This window comes from Lacerta agilis, chromosome 3 (genome assembly GCF_009819535.1).
Source record: "Lacerta agilis isolate rLacAgi1 chromosome 3, rLacAgi1.pri, whole genome shotgun sequence".
Lineage (NCBI taxonomy): Eukaryota > Metazoa > Chordata > Lepidosauria > Squamata > Lacertidae > Lacerta > Lacerta agilis.
The window spans coordinates 63,760,425-63,779,541 of NC_046314.1; the positions used below are offsets into that span (position 1 = coordinate 63,760,425).

At 40.4% G+C, this 19,117-nt stretch overlaps 1 protein-coding gene across 8 annotated transcripts in view; it reads left to right on the forward strand.

Moving 5' to 3' along the window:
- Positions 1-19,117, forward strand: part of ESR1 (estrogen receptor 1) — a 199,501-nt gene that overhangs the window by 137,567 nt on the left and 42,817 nt on the right. For all 8 annotated transcript variants that reach the window (XM_033144012.1, XM_033144014.1, XM_033144017.1 and 5 more), the window contains one exon: positions 11,163-11,495. In XM_033144012.1, coding sequence (XP_032999903.1) covers positions 11,163-11,495 — 333 coding nt within the window. The remainder of the gene's footprint in view (positions 1-11,162; positions 11,496-19,117) is intronic.

Sequence of the window (19,117 nt, forward strand, 5' to 3'; positions counted from 1 at the left end):
GTGGTTGTTCAACAGGAGTTAATTTCATTCCCTCCCAACATATATATCCCACCTTTCTATGTAAGGTGGCTTACAAATAAAAATATAAATCACAAAATTCAAATAAAACAGCAATAAGGTGTTTTAAGGGAAGCCAATGAGGAACCTAGTGGTAGATTGGAATAGTTGCTTCTGCCCTTCTTGCATTGTTCCAAAAAAAAAGAAAGATAGATCAAGGGATGTTCCTCCCAGTTAGCTAGGAAAAAATTATGTGCTTGAGTGCTACTCCCCCCTCCAACCCATAACAGTTTCTGGCAAACAATGTATTCTTATATTTATGTTTCCACATGTAGCACATTTATGTTCCATCATTGAACAAAGTATCACAAATAGAAAATCCTTTTTCAAATCCTGTTGGGATCTCATAATTTTTGGCAACATGTAAATTTCAAATACAATGGTACCTTGGTTTGCATATGTTTTGGATTACAAACACTTCAAACCTGGAAGAGCGTGTCCCAGTTTGCATCCTTTTTTTTGGGATTACGAACAATTTTTTTTGGGAGGCCCCATTGGCAAAAGCGCGCCTTGGGTTACAACTTGTTTTGGTTTACAAATGGACCTCCGGAACGGATTATGGTTGTAAACCAAGGTACCACTGTACAATATCGTTTGTAGTAAGATTTTGCCATATGGGCAATTCCAGTTAACATTGGCAGGAACAAATAGTGACATTTAATCGCTAGTACAAGGAAGTAAAGAGAAAGTGCTATTTTGATTTGTTAAAGTATGTGATGAGTCATATAGTGTGTTGGGTGTGTGTGTGTGTGTGTGTGTGTGTGTTGGTTGTTTCACAGCCTTTAGCAGAGCCTTGTAAAGTGATCCCTAAAAGATTAGTTTTCTCTAGTCTTGATAAGCAGCTGAAAGTTCTTGATCTATGCCCAAGAATTCTGCTACTCTGCATCAGTTTTGTTTTGTCACTTCACTTCTGAGTAAGGACCATAGTTCACAAATTATGAATTAATTTCTTACTATTTTTCTGCCTTTTCTTTCTGAGGAATAGAAACATGACTAATAAGAGTTTTCACCTGTGATACTTTGGTCTCTGAACTGTTATCCTTTGTCCCTGCACTCACAATGCCTAGTTATGCACCTCCCCTATTTACATTTTCATCAGTTTTATCATCATCATTCCAAGGGCGTTGCTGTGTGTGTGTGTGTGGCAATAAAACTTGCTACTTTAACAAGTTTGTTGCAACCACTAATACCAGAGCATAAAAGTTTGGCAGGTTGCCAAAAATCTTGATTGACCGCTGCATTCAAGGCTAAGTATAACAGGAACATTTCAAATTCTGTAATAGGAGGGAGAGAGCGAGCTGAATCTATCAGTATAGAGCTAATCTCAAAAAGTTTACAGAACCCTATTCTTTTGGAAATGTTTTGGAGGATATGTTGAGAGACAGATTTGTGTGTGGAGTTGGTGATGTTGTAATTCAAGAGCAATTTCTAGCTGATTTACAGGGATAAACCTGTAAATGTGGAAACTACCATGGAAGCAGCAGGGACAAATTTACATGCTTTGCATCTTAATTTTAAAAAAGCCACGCAATGTTTGGTTGCACAACCAAATCAGACAAAGATTCTTATTTACAGGAGGAAATAGGACAGGAGGCAGCTGAGGAGATCCATGTTTACTGTGTAATTAAAAAATGTACAGTTCAGTAATCATCCAGTAGGCATGGAAATAGAGGGGCTTCTGTTACAGTAGTCAATGAAGAGAGTTACCAACAAAGAAAAGAAGGCTTGGCTCTATTGGGCAAGACAAGAGTGAAAATAAGGACTTTTACTATTGAAAAGGCACCAACCCCACAAAATACTTAAGAAACGAAACCTTGTACTACTGAGCAGACAGACAAAGGGAGGGTTTCCAGGAGAAGGCTGAACACTGCAGACATACGTACTGTGCTACCTGATATTTTAGGCAGTATAGAGGGCATGGTAGTTTGGGGAAATAGTTTTCGAGGAAAACAAAGATATATCCCATGGTGCCTCAGCCAAAATATTCTTCTTCAGGCACAAACACATAGAGCAGCAATATTTGGATCAATGCACAAACACAGCTGGAGGGAGGGAAATTTAAGATTGAGGCTTATTAAAAATGGTTTCTTTGTGTGCTTTATACTCTAAACAGCACAATGGGTGATTGGAAAGTTGATTTATAAGCCTGCATCACATTGGCTGGCTTGTGCCAGACCAGACCAAATTGATGGCTGAAAGATTCTTTTAGAAGGCTGCAGTTGGTAATTTTTATATTCCCCTCCCCCTAGACATATATTTGTCCACTTGACATATATGGAGGATAGGAAGAAAATACCTTGCATTTTTGCAAGAAAGTACTTGTGTTCTGCACCACCTAGAATCCAGACAAGTGCATGCCTAACAGACTGTGAATCTCACTTTTGATTTCCCTATTAGGTTTGTTACTAGATGTTTGGGGAGTAGGGCTACAGGTACATGATCGTTTTTGTGCCAGCCAGCCTGGCCTGCTCCCCCACCACCCACCCAAAGTATTTATTTTGAAACAAATATTAGATTACTCTATGCAGGCAATAATTGAAACGTGTAATTTGAGGTGTCGATAATACATTATGTTGCCTTATTGTACAATATAAGATTTGGGTTTTTTGCCAGGGGATGAAACCAGATCTTTATGTAGATATATTAAATGTGGGAGGGACTATAACTCAGAACATCTGCAAGAACAGTACGGCCAATGGAAATTCCACTTAGAACCAAGTAAGTTTTGTGCCACCTAGTGACTAAACTGTATAAGAACAATGTCACAAACACTGGGTTCCTCTGAAGTTTTATTGTTAGTAGATCCATTGAAATCAATCAACATGTCTATGTTAGGTCCATTACTTTTAGTAATGATGCAGGAGGGTCTGGGACTATATCCTATTCTCCAAAAGAATGAAAGAGTGCCTATAGGAAGCAGAACTCAGTGCTGTCACATTGTAAGGTGCTTACAGAACTAAAAAGCCATTTCCCTTCCCTGGGGAAATGGAGTTGTAGGCTGGACACGATCCCACCCTGTGTGCGGGTGTGTGGCTAGCCCCTGCATCTTAGGGAGTCCCCTCCGCACCCTAGGCTGACCAATCCAGGCGACCAGGGGGCATGGTGTGTAGCATTTAAACTGCCTGCATGCAGGAACTCGCCCCTTTTTTCTGGTTCCCGCTTGCGCAGTTCTCCCACCCTCCCTCACTAAGATTAGGCCCTTAATCCTTTGACCTTGCTATGGACCTCGGTTGGTCGCCTGTTGAAGTGGCCTGGTCAGAATTTTTTCCACTTGACAAATTGGCACCAGCCATTTGGCTTTTTCGCCTACCTGGTAGCAAATCGCCACAACTCTGTAAGGTTTGGCAGTTAGGCATTGGAGTATTTGGTTGGAGGTGAGGGGAGGTAGAGGCCACCACCCACCCCTCCTATTTCAAGGGTATTCCCTTAAAAGAATCTGGGGGGGCGTGGCCCCGTCCGAAGCCCAGGTGGGGGCTAGAGCCATGGCACGACCCCTATCAGTGACACTGGGGGAGTTCCTAGTTGATGTGCATCACAGGGCTCCCCCTACTGGTGGTTAACCCTTCTGAGACTTCCTGTAGGCAGGCAGGAGTCAGATATAGTTGGTTCGGTTCCAATGCCTAAGCCAATACCACTCACATTCTGTAACCAATAAAGTTGTGGCCTTTTTAGTCCATTAACCTAAAATATTGGTGTCAAGTGTATTTATTCCAACATTGGGGGAGGGTTGGGGGCCTTGCCACTCAATGAGTTTTTCAGAGTTCTTGTCCACTGCTTCCAGGCACCCCTGCATAATATCACCTCAGAGGGCTTTCCTGATCTGAGGGATGCCTTGATGATAGAACTAAGCATGATTCCCCCACTCCTCGTGTTCCTTTCAACCTTGCCAGTGTCAACAACTTCAAATGAATCTGAGGGAATTGTTTTTGTATTGCTGCCAGGCGCAGGCACTCAGTTGAGATTCCTGCATTGCAGGTAGTTGGACTAGATTTCCCCTCAGGGTCTTTTCCAACTCTATAATTCTATGACTCTATGATTAAAAAAACGAGTTTAGAAATAAGGAAGATTCTTTAGCTCTACACTGACTGGCAGGAGCTCTTCCTGGGTTTCATACAAGAGTGTATTACAGCCCTGCCAGGAGATGCCAAGGACAGAACCTGGGACTGGCTGCATGCCTTTTTTACACATTGTGCGGCAGGGAAGAAGATATAGCACCACCACACTGTAAGTAATACAGATGACTGAGCAACTTTATGATGGATTTCCACATGAATTTATTTCCACTTGCTGCCTGTATTAGACCTCTGTCATTTATCAAAGCCCTCACAAGTCTATAATATAAAGTGACCCACTAAAATAATGTAATTTATTCATTCAGTAATTCATTTATTGAGTGACTACCTGATCTTCACCAAAAAGTCTCATATTTTAGCCATATTTTGCTTGTATTTGTTTTTAAATTGTGTATGTGTTTCCCACCCTGGGCTCCATCAGGAGGAAAGGCAGGGTGTAAATTCAATAAATAATAGTAATAATAACAGTGCAAACATTCAACTAAAATAGCAATACATGGCTGGACTATTATATTGATTGAATGAAGTTTTGAAGCAGGAATTAAATAATTTTGGATTTTTCAGCATGTGGTAAATGCCTGTCAGGATTTCACTTGAAAAATCTATCATCAAGATAGCTGTCTAAAAGGATAGCTGTCTTTATGAGTCCTGCAGCTGTCTCCTAAATGTTAGATGGAAACCTGTAATAGAAGATGTCTTCCCCACACCCATCTCTGCTCTTAGTATAAGAGAAAAAGTGACAGCTGGTCACATCTCCATTCACCCTTGTCTTCTCATGGCTTTATACAGATGTTATTTTCTTCAAATGGCCCTTTTCTTTTTTTGGCACCATCATTTATATAATAAATATACTTGGGAAGTTTCTGATAAATACAGATGTATAGTCTTCAGAAACTTTTATTATTTATTTATGTAGCATGGTCAGTACACAGGTTGCCTTACACAGCATAAGAGGGCAGATTCCCTTCATTGTTGTTATCATTTCTACATACTCAAAATTAGGCTGCTCTTGCATTCACTAAATATGATTTTTCATGGGCTAATGGTGCTAGAAAAGATGCTTCCAGGGATCATATTCCTATCTGTTCAGAAAGAGCTGTCACTTTTTTTGTTATTGTCTCTGTCTCCATTTCTGTATTTACTTTTTCTTTTCAGTGAGATAATTTTCTCTTTTATGGCCCATGTTCAATTGAGAGCATTTTAGTGGGCACTTAAATGTTGTTTTGTTTTGTTTTGTTTCTGCTTGAGAGCAGGTGATTTAACTTTAAATGTTGGCTAGGGATGGCGTCTGCTGTAACAAAGCTCAGGCTGTTATATCAGTTCAGCAGTTGTCTTGTTGCAGAACACAGAACACTGTTGGCTTGTATGGAAAGTAAAATGGAACAAACCCAACAAGCAAAGGATATGATTGGAGGAAGGGGTAGCACAAATGGCATGCTGTTGTTGTTTTTGTAGAGGAATGATCAGGGGTGATGGGAATTGTAGTCCCACAACATCTGGAGTATGACTTCTTCCCTAACTCTAGCCAAGCTTTTAAAGCAAAGCATTTGTGGACTTCCGGCTGGCGACGCCATAGCGGGTGGTCGGGGCTGCTTCGGCTGCGAGGCGCCCGATCCATCCCGGGGGTTAGGAGCCGCGCTACCGCAGCGCGCGGCTCCGGTTGGGGTGCGGGAAGAGCGTCCCGCACCCTGGGCTCCCCGGCTGTGCCCGCGGAGGCTCCGAACCCTTCCCCTACCCCCCTGTAAAGGGGGAGTGGGGGTGAAGGGACAACGGAGCCGGGCTTACGGGGATATGCCCCAACCGGGATGCAAATGCGGCGGCAAAGCCCGCGGTGAGCGTCCAAGTTCTACCTGTGAAGAATGGAGCTAAAGGAACCCGGTGGTCGTGAGTAAATAATCTTGGCAGAAATCGTGTTTTTGGAACGATCCGGGGGGAAGGAGAAAGGCAGCCTGCCTCCCTCCCTTCGAGCCTAAGAAATTAACCAATTTGAGGGATTGCTGCCACAGAACTGGTTATAAAGTATCTAAAATCGATACATGAGACTGGCAAACTTTTTTCTTGGGAAGCTAACTAGCGGAAAATATCTCTATTTAAAGTTGCGGTGTTTGCGCTCCAGCTTAGGAAAATGGCGACGAACAAAGAGACAGGAGAAGAAATATGATACCCACTTCCTCCTCCTCTGCCAGTATGCTGGGTTTCGTCCTTGAACTGGTATTGAACTCTGGACTAACAGATGAACAAAGGCTCACTGCCTTGAAGGTGGAACTAATTTACAGAAAAGTCAAAGTCTTGTGTGGGGGTCTGAAATGGAACCAACTGCCCACAGAGGAGGCTAACAAAACTTTTGACACTTTGGAAGGAAATCTTGTCAAAGAGCTGAGAGGATGGATGGAAAGATGGGAAGAAATGAATGAGCTACTTCGGAGAAGAAATTCGCTTGTTGGGGGTGGCAGCCCCAAGGCGATGTTAAGATTTGCTATATCCAGTCCCCGAGGTGTGAGCTCGGGGGCCAGGGACAGAGAATTAAGGTATTTACAAGAAGAAAAGGAATGCTACAAAGAACCGGAGAAGCTGAGAGAGGGAGAGTTGGATACCTCGGAGCTCGTGGCAAGGAGAGCTTTGGACTGTGCCTGGATCTGTGGACGTTGGGAGAGGGAAGTTGCATGGAAGTTCAGTGCTGATGCCATCAGGAGAAGAAGAATGGACAGAGGGGGTGTGGGGTGAAGTATTAAGTAAAATCTAAAGCAATCTGTTATGGTATTTTGAAATCGGAGGGTGAACACTGTCAACAATAGTTTGTTTTATTATTTGTTTGAATATGAAAAGAGATATTTCAAGTTTTTATGTTATCAGCAGCAGTTCAAAGGATAGAAGAGATAGATTTGATGAGGATGATTTGTGAGGACTTATAAGGATGTAGTATAAATGAAGTCATTTTAAGTGGTTTAAGTTTATAGATTAAGATGATTAAGACTAAGATGAAGATTAAGATGAATGTTTTATTTTATATATATAATTAAGTTTAATTTTTTTTTTTAAATGAAGAGGTTAAAAAGTAGATTATGGATATAAACTCGAAGGTGAAAAGGCAGGGGAAGTCAACTGTCAAGATTGGAAAAAGAAATTTTTTTTTTTTTTTGGTAGATGTCTAATTAAGAAGAAAAATCATGGCAATTTTTGTATAAGATGTGTAATTGTATTTGTTTTGTATGTGTATAAATGTAGGTGTGGTTAAGGTTGTATGTTGTTATAAGTAAAAATGTCAATAAATTCTTATAAAAAAAAAAAAAATAAAGCAAAGCATTTGTTTTACACTGGGCTTATTTGCTTGTGTGTCATTCATCCAGTAGTTCTAAAGATGAAGATTTAAATATTTTAAGAGTAGCAAAATTATCATCTGTAACATTTATTTATTTATTTATTCATTCATTCATTCATTCATTCATTCATTTAATTTATTTATTGGACTTTTTATTTTCTCTGATGAGCTTTGGTAACATTTTTATTGTAGTAGTTAAAAGTTGCATTTACTTACAGGAAACAAAGAATGTATTGTTTGTGAGTTTTGAGTAATTCTGAATCAATTCAGTTCATTTTGTGGCTTTTCTTTTCTTTTTTAATTGTATTTTGAATCCCAGTTCTGTGTTTTTGTATAGGAGTCATATATGAACCTTCTAGCTTCACAGTCAGCTAAATTCTAACATAGCTTTTAGGCTTTGGTTAACACTTAGCTCCAAAAGTGACTCATACAAATGGTAGCCTAGTAGATCCACACACACACCCTTTTAGGAATTTGTGTCTTGTCTGCTGCTCATGTTATATTCCTTTTTTTGGGGGGGGGGTATCAGGAACTCATGATAAAATTTGATAAGCAGAAAAAATGGAGGCATTTTCCAAGAGAAAAGTGCACTTACTCCCTTTTTGTTCAAGAGAATTAATAATGATCTCCCCTTGTTTCTTCTCCTTCTATGGGATAAGTGAAGAACTAGTAAGAAAAAACCCTATAAATCTCTTATGAGCAGTGATGCATCTACAGATTTAAAAAGACTTTGTCTCTGTAGGTCAGAACATTTCTAGCTGCTGATGTAAGAAAGACGGAATGCATAAAATTAATCTTGTTAAACTTCTCAGTTCTGGTGCCCAAAGCTGTCTTGAGGAAATTTCTATCAAATGGATAAGTATTAGCAACTTGTTGTTCGGAAGAAAATATTGGGAGATAAACGAGCCAAAGACAGTTATACTGTAAGGAATAGTTGGCTTTCTTGTCAGAGATGAGTAATTAGATGCTGGTTCCCAAAATACATGTCATCTACTTGATTCCCACCTGAAGAACACAGATACTGCAACCTAGAGCTTTTGACTGCTTATGCAACTTGGGCTAAAATATTTGCGTAGCTTCCACCAAATTAGCTTTTTAGGCTGCAATCATATTGCCTCTGGAAGGGTGCCTAAGGGGTCATAGGATACCTCACATCCCTCTCCAATTTTGAGTGAGGTCCAATATCATATTTACCCTCTGCATGGGCTTTGCCCTTTCAGCATCAGAGCACCAACATCAGTACACCAAAAGGGATGTGTGTAAGTGTTTTGACAGTTCAGGTGTGTCTGTCGAGGAACATGGGAAGACTTTTGATCCAAATGTTTTAATGATTTCCTAGTTGCCCAACACAACCCCAAACCTGGGAGAAATAAAATTTTAGTCCCTGGATTTAATCTTAATGGGCCCTTTAGATGGCAATGTATAGTATGTCAGTTGGGAAGCGCATAACTAACATTTCTTTTCCATTTCTCTCACACCTCTCTGCCCTCCCCCTGCTTAATAACTGCATTTACATTCCTGTTAAGTTAGTGCACACAAAAAAACCAAACACAGTTTGCCAATCTTGTTAAAAAAAAAAAAGAATAAACATTCTGAGTATAATGGTAGCTCGGTTTACGAATGCAATTCATTCCGGAAGACCGTTCGACTTCCAAAATGTTTGAAAACCAAAGCATTTACTTCTGAGTTTTTGGTGTTCGAAAACCAAAACATTTGACTTCTGAGATGTTCAAAAACCAAGGTACCACTGTATATGGAGTTTCACGCCAAGTTTCAAGGATGCGGTGGCCGTCAACAGCCAGCCTTGATGGGCCTTGCCATGCCCATCCCACCCAGGTGCTGACACTAGGCTTGTTGCCACTGCCACCATCATCTGCCTTTCTGCCTGTGGCTTTTTTTACCCCAGCTGCACCACTGATTGGATGAATAAATTGGCATTGGAGAGAATTGGCCCCCGAGTTCAGAACCTCATAATAACATCAGGTTCTGCATATGCAGGCTTTCTAACTCAGTTCAAAAGAGAAGATAACCCATTTGTCCATCCCTTTGTGTGCAGAACAGCTTCATCCATTTAAATGTTAAATCATGGTTTAATGCTCTATTGATGTGATTCCACAAGCCTGAGCAAAGTGTCAGGCTCACACGTTCCCTTCTCCTGCCCCCATTCTACTACTTGGCCAGCTTTTCATCAAGCAATGATTAGTTTTAAAAGACACCTTCATAACCCATGGTTTGAAGCTTGTTTGATTAGAAACTAACCAGTGTTTGTTGTAAACCAGGATCTCTGGTTCATACATACAGTAATGTTAAGGTGAGATCCTTTGAAAGTGAAAGTAAAACACAACAGAAGTTATCCTGACCATGCAAGAAGAGGGGATGGGGAGCTAGGGAACCTTCAAACCTGACATTTTGCTCTGGCTCATGGAGCTCATTCATACAGGAAATGGCTTAGCATTTCTTGTAAACTAGGCCAATAGCCATGACAAATTTATAAAATTTGTATTTTAGCTGCTTGGAGTTCTAAGATAGCCCACACATGTTTAAACACATAAACAAGAAGTCAGACATGCACATCTGCACTTTGTTTTTAAACAATCACGTGATTCTTCAGAGTAAAGATACATGCAATTAGTAACTGACGTACTACAGGATGCAGTCAATTTACAAGGCAAATAACTACATGAAAATCCTTGCCCTTCATTCATATGCTTGCCTATTCTGTTTTCATAGACCAAACCAATATCATATTAATTGTGAGCCATGTGGCAGAATTCAACAAGCTTCTGATTGAGTTGTCCCAATTATTTTGCTAGTTAGATTTGTCGGATGATAAAGTTTTGCCACAAGTTTTGCTGTTTCTAATGATAGGCTTCTTCAGGCATGTTGTCTTTAAAAGAAAGGATCATGTGGCAAGTATGGAATTGCAGAACCTCTTTACCTGGAAACAATTATTTGAAGAGTTGGAAAGTTGACAACATGCATAAATTGCAATTAAATAATCCAACCTTCTTAGGTATTTCTTTCTTTTTAAATTCATTCAATTACATGTCACTCAACACATAGAGATATTCACAATGTATAACAGTTCTTTCCAACCTTAGAAGACATTTTTTTCCCCCAGAAGAGATATAGGTGGAAGCAGCACCACAAACTTCAAGCCTCATTGTCAGGTTTAAACTGAGGCCTTTAAGTTAAGATTTATTGGCTTGGGATTGATTCAATTATTAGTGTGTTTTGTGCAGAGTGAAGTCAATGCTTAAACAGAGACGTTCACCCACACCTTGCCTTTTATGTGGTAATTACAGTTTCCCAGGTGGCAGACCGTTGGTTTGAAACTTCCATCAAGCAGTGGCTCTTTTTATCCTTTTCTTTTTCATCACATTGGTACATTGCCAGTGTTTCTTTGTTGCATTTCTCTTTGTTTGTTAAATTTTCAAGTAAAAATAAAAAATAAATAAGAAAAGTAAGGGGGAAGGAAAATTAAAAGACAGTAAAATAAAGAAAATAATGATGATGATGATGTATAATCAATACTACTACTAATAAAAATTATTTCCCATTAATTCACAGTGTAGCTTAGTGAATAGCATGGCTTACCCTAGGGCAGAAAATTGGATTCATTGGTATTTGCATAATTCTCAGCCAGGCTATTGAATAGTGTTGTATTCAAAAAAGAGGGAATTATATTAACTGAAATTTTATTTTCCCTCTAGGAATTCGGAAGGACCGCAGAGGAGGCCGTATATTGAAGCACAAACGCCAAAGAGAGGAACAAGACAACAAGAATTCAGGGATTGTTGCCGAGAGAAGGAGCCCCAATCTCTGGCCAAGTCCTCTGATGATCAAGCATAACAAAAAGAACAGTCCAGCCCTATCCCTGACTGCAGATCAGATGGTCAGTGCCTTGCTAGAGGCTGAACCACCTGTTGTCTATTCAGAATATGACCCTGGCAGGCCTTTCAATGAAGCTTCTATGATGACACTGTTGACCAACCTGGCTGACAGAGAACTGGTGCATATGATCAACTGGGCCAAAAGAGTTCCAGGTAAGAATATTAGTAAAGGATGTTTGAACAGCTGTTCATACTCTAGACAAACTGTTGACAAGATTCTGCTTATGCAAATGTGTCTGAAAGTTTGGAGAAACATTACTTCTTTTCTCCATTCACCCACACAATTATCTCATTATATTAAGTGGCATTAACTTGTTCTTTTCTAGAATTGCTGTAGCTGGTATAAGCAGAAAGGTTTGACAAAGAAATAGTTGCCAGTTTCTGTTTGATGATCTCATGGAAGACATACTGTGTAATCATGGCAGTTCATAGTAGCATGAAATGTTTGTTCCCACATTTTCAGGCTAAATTTGGGCTATTCTGTCCTAACTAAAAGTGATTTAAGGTCTATAAAAAGGTACCATATTGCAAAGCACAAAGTATTGATTTATACAATTGATGTGCAGCAGAATGTGCAAAACTAAGGAATGGCTGGAACTGAAGAACACTTGGTTTATCACTGTCGGCCAACACTGCTTTTGCCTGTCCTTGTATAATCAAGTAACACCTGAGCTTTCAGCCGCTAGCTAAGTACTAGATATGATCTATCCCTGTGCACAATTTCATCCCCCCCCCCAGCTTTTTCCAGCCTTTTACTCTCAATATGCTTTGGCCACAGTTTCCATCAGCCTTGCTTACTGGAAATAATGGGAGTTGTAATTCATACAACTCCCTTATGACTTACAGAATAATAAAACCACAATTAACATGATATCAAACAATTAAGAACACAACTGTATAAAATGTAAAAACAGCCTATTTATTCTGTTCAAAGACTGTCAGTAGATGCATGCCTCTGAAGAAAGTCTGGATCGTTAACAAAAAATACTAAAAGTACTTAGAGATTTAGTTGAAATAGTAATCGTATCTATCATGGGGTTTTGTGGGTCACCAAGGGCCAAACCAGATGTTGCATGGTGAATTCATTTCTTTAAAATCTAAATAGCTGACATGGTGCCCCCTCCCCCAAAGCCAGATTGGGACCAAGGTGTGGGAAAGGGAGCCTTAACCCTTTGCCCCCACTTTGGTCCTGATTGGAATCTCCACCCCAATTTACCTGCTTTGCAAATTGGGAAGGAAGCTCTTGCAAGGCACCAGGGAGAACATGCCTCTGATTGTGCGTGGCTGGTGCAGGAAGGGGCCCAATTCGAATCTGCAGTGCAGCATTGACTATAAGTTTTTTTTTTCTTAATCTGCTCTGTAACTCCAAACTGCATGAAGCAAAAAACAACATATCAAGTTTAGACCTGTGTGCACTGTGCATGTTCACACAAAAGAAAGTTCTGATGAACTCCAAAATAATAACTGCAAGCATAGAGACTTGCTTGTGAGTAAACAGAGATGAAATTGTACAGTTAGTGATAATTATATTTTTACTGTCCTGAATCAATCATAACCTATAAAATGGAATGCTACTGTAGGCCACATCCATTATCCTGGTGATACTACAACCATTAACTGTGCAAAATGCCATCCCTTATTATATAAGGTAGGCAGGCATGCTTAATGTGATGGCAGTTGTGGTTAAACATTTAGGTAACAGAACTAGTAGCTAATAGTACGGGGAAATGCAGGGTTGATATTTTTTTCCTTTTTTAATAAGAAGGTTGAAGTGGTTGGCATTGCTTTTAGTGAGCTTGGTTAATGATTTACACCCAGTACAGTAGCTGCATTATTTAATGATCCTAAAATGGTACATTGGCCATGCAGGCTTTGAAGTTTCAAGATGATTCATGGTGCTATGGTTATTTTGTGGTTTCCTGAAGCTAAAAGATAAATACTTGGCGCTGCATTTTTGTTTTAATGCCACTGAAGTTGCTGGCTTTCTTAAGGCATTGTTTTCTCATTTGACCTTAACAGACTGTTTGTTAAATTAAGAACACTCTGTGAAGGACCAACAATAGCCACGTTTCTTCTTTTTTTCTCTCCCTCTCCCCCCTCGCCCTTACACCAAAATTCTTGGTTAATTTTGTGAAATTTATTTTCACAAATAGATAATAAGAGACAATCCACACCATTCAAGTGTAATCATTTTCCATATGCTGCTGAAAATATTATTGTTTGAAATTTAATCAGTCTCCCAAGTTCTGACCAAATTGGGTAATTTTAAAACTTCTTAAGTGTATGCATTATACTACTTGATCTCAGGTAATGTTGGGAGGAGGGGGAGGAAAGCATTGTTGTACTTGTGGAAGTCATTGTGTGGGCTTCTAGTAACAGGCGTGTTTGCTGAATCCCACCCAATGTTTCTTCATCCACACCATTCATTTAAAACACATTTATATCACTTCATCAGTCATGCCTCAGCCCAAAGAATTCTGAGAAATTTAGTTTACCCATACCAGCACCTTTAATAAACTACAGATCCCTGAAATATTGGGGGGGGGGGCGCCATGTGCCTTAAATATATGGCATGTATGTTTTTGTCACATAAGCAGCACCAAAAGAGGCAAGAAGGACAGATTTATACCCAGAAAACTGCCTTCCAGGGTGGATAAAAATCAATGATTTTTTAAAAATAATAATCAAAAGAATCGATTTTTTTTATTTAAATTGGATTTTTTTAAATAAAATGCTTTTTGAGGAAAATATATTACCATCCAAAGGTTAGTCAATCATGAAATAAAGATTAGTTTTTAATTATGTAGAATAAGGCTGTATATGTTTAAACTTTTTGGTAAATAAATTCCATTAATCCATTCACAATGTCATTTATGCTCTTCCAGAGGTTTTTGTAAGATTATTGGGCAGTTTTTCTGCCTACAAGATATTATCACAGATGCTTGGTTTACTTTTGCAGTTCTCAAAACTGAATTTGACTCAGCAGAGATCACATGCCTCTTCTTCACAGCAAAAATGTTATAACATGAACAGAGTTGAGAAAAAGACCTTAATCCTATTGTTCTACAAACCTATGAATACAGAATCAACCCCTTCAGTGCTAAGTTTCAAGAAGTTCAGTGAATAGAATAGAAACAATATTTTTTTCTGATTGTTTGGAGTGGAATGGATCTAATAAATCTATTTAAATTGTTATTATTAAGGTAATGATTATTTTTCTCCTTCCTAAGTACAACCGAAAAGTTGTCCAAATATGAATGATTAACCTATTAAACTGGGGATAAAAAACTAATATGAAAAGTTGTTACTCTAAAAATCTTCATCTATTTGCATATTAAAGTTATACCAGCAAGAATTAGTCTTTATGTAGAAAACTGTGATTTAAATCAAGCCTTACTGACTAGTGATTTAAATCGTGATTTAAATCAGTTTGATTTAAATCAAATCCACCCTGCTGCCTTCTCACCCTTTACCTTCCCTAGCTGGTAGAAATCCACAACGATGTCCGAATTATGTTTCTTGGCTTGACTGTTTACTAGAATCCAGGCAGAATACAACAAATTATTATTAAATTTCTCAAGGTTTTTTAAATGCGGGTTCTCCTTCTAAATTTCCACTATGTACAATGCAGAACCAGTTTTTTCTTCCGCAAGTGAAATTGCAGAGCTGCTTGCTTGCTTACTTGCAGGCAAGCCTGCTGTTGAAGACATCAGCCAATGGAGTATTCCCAATGTTGGCATTTGAGGACTAGAGCATATTATCCCTGACCCTCTCCTTTTAAAGCTGCCCGCAAGGAACATACAAATAGAACTGTATTTCTTTCTTTCTGAACTGGGTCATGGGGCAGCTGCCACAAATCTGAGAGTACGTTCATTGCAAGAGAGCATTTACCTTACTCAGCTCTTGGCACCTCCCACTTCAGGGTCCCATTGCTTGGCCAAAGCTTTGCACCTCCTCTCCAGGTATGCCATGCCCTCCCAAGGGGCCCAACCTCCAGTTTGAGGCAGATGATGCTAAGTAAAAGATCAAATTGCTTTGTCTAAACCACCTACAGAGGGAGGTGGCAAAGCATGTATTGCAGCTACAGTTTTAATACTTCTTTCTGGAGAGCCAGTGTGGTGTAGTGGTTAAGAGCAGTAGACTCGTAATCTGGTGAACCGGGTTCACGTCTCCACTCCTCCACATGCAGCTGCTGGGTGACCTTGGGCTAGTCACACTTCTTTGAAGTCTCTCAGCCCCACTCACCTCACAGAGTGTTTGTTGTCGGGGAAGAAGGGAAAAGAGAATGTTAGCCGCTTTGAGACTCCTTCAGATAGTGATAAAGCGGGATATCAAATCCAAACACCACCACCTCCTCCTCCTCCTCCTCCTCCTCCTCCTCCTCCTCTTCTTCTTCCTCTTCCTCTTATTTCAGCTTGTCCGCTCTCTCTTAGCCTTCCTTCTGTGCTCTTAAACCTGCAACTCTCCAAGACAGATCATGGTTTCTAAGAACTGACAGATAAACATTAGAGTAGTTTAGTTATTTCAGGGTGCAACACTGAATAAACACAGTTTTTTGTGTGTAAAGGTGTTTTCCCTTCTCCAATTAATGTTAAACCTTTATTCTCATGTTCTCCATTTTTATTTCTCATATTCCAATGCTTATGTATCTCTCTCCATTAATGGGTTATGACAATGCCCCTTCCGCCCATAAGAAGGAGGGGGGTTGCAGGCAGGTAACACGAGCCCTGCACGTGCTCAGGGGATGGGGTCATCCCCTGGCACCGATTGGCTGAGCCCTGGGCGCGGTGCCCGGGTGACCGGCCAACTGGCACGGTGGCTTTGGGCGTGCCTGCTGCATTAAAGCAGGACGCTCCCAGGGCTCAGCCTCTTGCTTTCCTGCTCATTTGTGGTCTACATTTTACATTTCTTCTCAGTACTGCTCCCTTCCCCCCCCCCCCCGGTATTGGAAATCTTGAGTCTAGGTTTCATTCATATCAGGGTGGCTGAGCTGTGACCCTCCAAATGTTGCTAGACTCCCCTCCCATTGCTTTCAGAGAGCGTAGCCAGTAATCAAGGATGATGGTGGTATTATTATTAGTAGTAGTAGTAGTATTTACGCGCTGCCCACCTGACTGGGTTGCCCTAGCTACTCTGAGCAGCTTCCAACAAATTAAAGCATCAAACACAGTAAAACGTCAAACATTAAAAGTTTACCTATACTGGACAGGGTTGCCTTCAGATGTCTTCTAAAAGTCAGATAGCTGTTGATTTTCCTTTGTAGGTAGTTGTAGTCAAACAACACCTGGAGGGCCACAGTTTATAGTCACTGCTGCCTTGTATCTTCAGTTTTTCTGCTGTTCTGAGATTCATTTATTGTAGGAGCTGCCAACCTTTTTGGGCCCATAGGCATATTTACAAGCAGGAGAAATTGCCATGAGCACCACACATTCTACAACTAAGCACATACCATATCCTATTATGTTGGCTGCAACAGAATGCTCATGCATTCTTATTTTGGACCCGCCTTCTAATTCTGGGGTGCCAGACATTGAATTTAGGATTTTAAAAATATAAACCATGTTAAAATATAAGCCAGGATGGCTTCCAGATGGGGTAATTGCCTGGAGAGATGAACCATTAAAAGAGCACAAAGAAATGGGTGATGCCCCATTAAGAAGGCCATTTACAGAGAGACTCTGGGCCGACAGCAAATGTGCAAAACCCCTCCATGGGGTAAGAAATAGCAGAGAAAAAGGCAAGAGTTTCAGGAGGGAAGGGGAAAATTGCAGTGAGCAATGAGGTAGGCAGAAGGGAAAATGGTTGCATTTTGCAAGCTGGGGGGTGGCAGAATGTGTGCTGGCAGGTTTTGGATCCCATGTGGTAGACATGAGAGCAACAGGAGAGGAGCTGCTATAAAAGGAGTGTAATGCTGGAAACCTCCCCACAATAGGTTCAGGTTGTATATATGTGTAAATAAACCATATATCATAAAGACACCACAGTCTTCGCTGCACCTCCTGGTCCAAAAGGACACACAGACCTTCTCCAGTCTTCAGAGAGTGGCTGGAAGTGAAGAGGCAGAAAAGTGCCCTCCTTTTCTTCTAGCAGTGGCAATTTTAAACTGAAATCTCAGGCTCAGTACTGCACCCAGAGCTCAGAAACTGCTCACATTAATGAAATTCCCTGTCACAAAACGCACCTGGAACGATGGGAGTTTTGAACGCTGGTAACAATATGTTGTTTAAACACTGAATTATTTCTGTATTTACAGATGGGACTGGTGAGAAATAAAGCCATTTGAAGGGTGTAGAAGGAAGAGAGAACAGGAAATATGAGCCACTGTGGGCAGAGTCCATTTATAATGTAAAGTAAGACAAGGTAGAATTGCTGATGCATTTAATGAGACCATAGTGAAAGGAACATTTGGGCACAGTGAGAGGCTATGTACCTGAGAAGTATTTATGTTTGTACAAATACACTGAAATTATTTCTGGCCAAAATAAGCAGTGAAAGTGTAAGCAGAATTACTACTTTCTGTCAACATCCTCCAATTGTACAGGCTGGGGCTGTGAAATACTGAGTTAATATCTAACTTGCAGAAGTAAGCTGTTTCAGCACACATGAAGATAAATTTACTGTCTTTTCAAGTCAAAGTTGCATACTCACTCTAGTTTTCCCACTGTCTAGGAAGCTGTAGTCTACGTTTACATCTACTTGGGTTTTCAAAGACTTGCTTTTAAGCATTCCACTCCACCAAGGTGCTATTTAAAATAAATTCAAAATAGATAACAGTACTACTACTAAGACCAACATCTCTGAGTATAAATATGTGCAGTGTTTTGTGTTATACAGAATTCTTCTACCCAATAAATCCCCTATCAACTGAATGCTTGCACAACTACAAGTGATTCTAATAAGAGATAGCAGATTGTTGTTGTTGTTGTTGTTGTTCAGTCGTGTCTGACTCTTCGTGACCCCATGGACCAGAGCACACCAGGCACGCCTATCCTTCACTGCCTCTCGCAGTTTGGCCAAACTCATGCTAGTAGCTTCGAGAACACTGTCCAACCATCTCATCCTCTGTCGTCCCCTTCTCCTTGTGCCCTCCATCTTTCCCAACATCAGGGTCTTTTCCAGGGAGTCTTCTCTTCTCATGAGGTGGCCAAAGTACTGGAGCCTCAACTTCAGGATCTGTCCTTCTAGTGAGCACTCAGGGCTGATTTCTTTGAGAATGGATAGGTTTGATCTTCTTGCAGTCCATGGGACTCTCAAGTGTCTCCTCCAGCACCATAATTCAAAAGCATCAATTCTTCGGCGATCAGCCTTCTTGATGGTCCAGCTCTCACTTCCGTACATTACTACTGGGAAAACCATAGCTTTAACTATACGGACCTTTGTCGGCAAGGTGATGTCTAGGTTTGTCATTGCTTTTCTCCCAAGAAGCAGGCGTCTTCTAATTTCGTGACTGCTGTCACCATCTGCAGTGATCATGGAACCCAAGAAAGTGAAATCTCTCACTGCCTCCATTTCTTCCCCTTCTATTTGCCAGGAGGTGATGGGACCAGTGGCCATGATCTTAGTTTTTTTTATGTTGAGCTTCAGATTATCTATGTTTTACCCAGGCAACATACCTGTACTCCAACACCAGCTCCTTCACGGCCAAATGTAACCTAGAACGGCTAAGGATACTTCTTACTGATGGGAGTCATGCCTACCCTGGTTAGCTTACCCTTGTATGAAATGGAGTATGAATGTATGAAGCAAACTCCTCCTGACCTTGTGGAAGCTCCCTG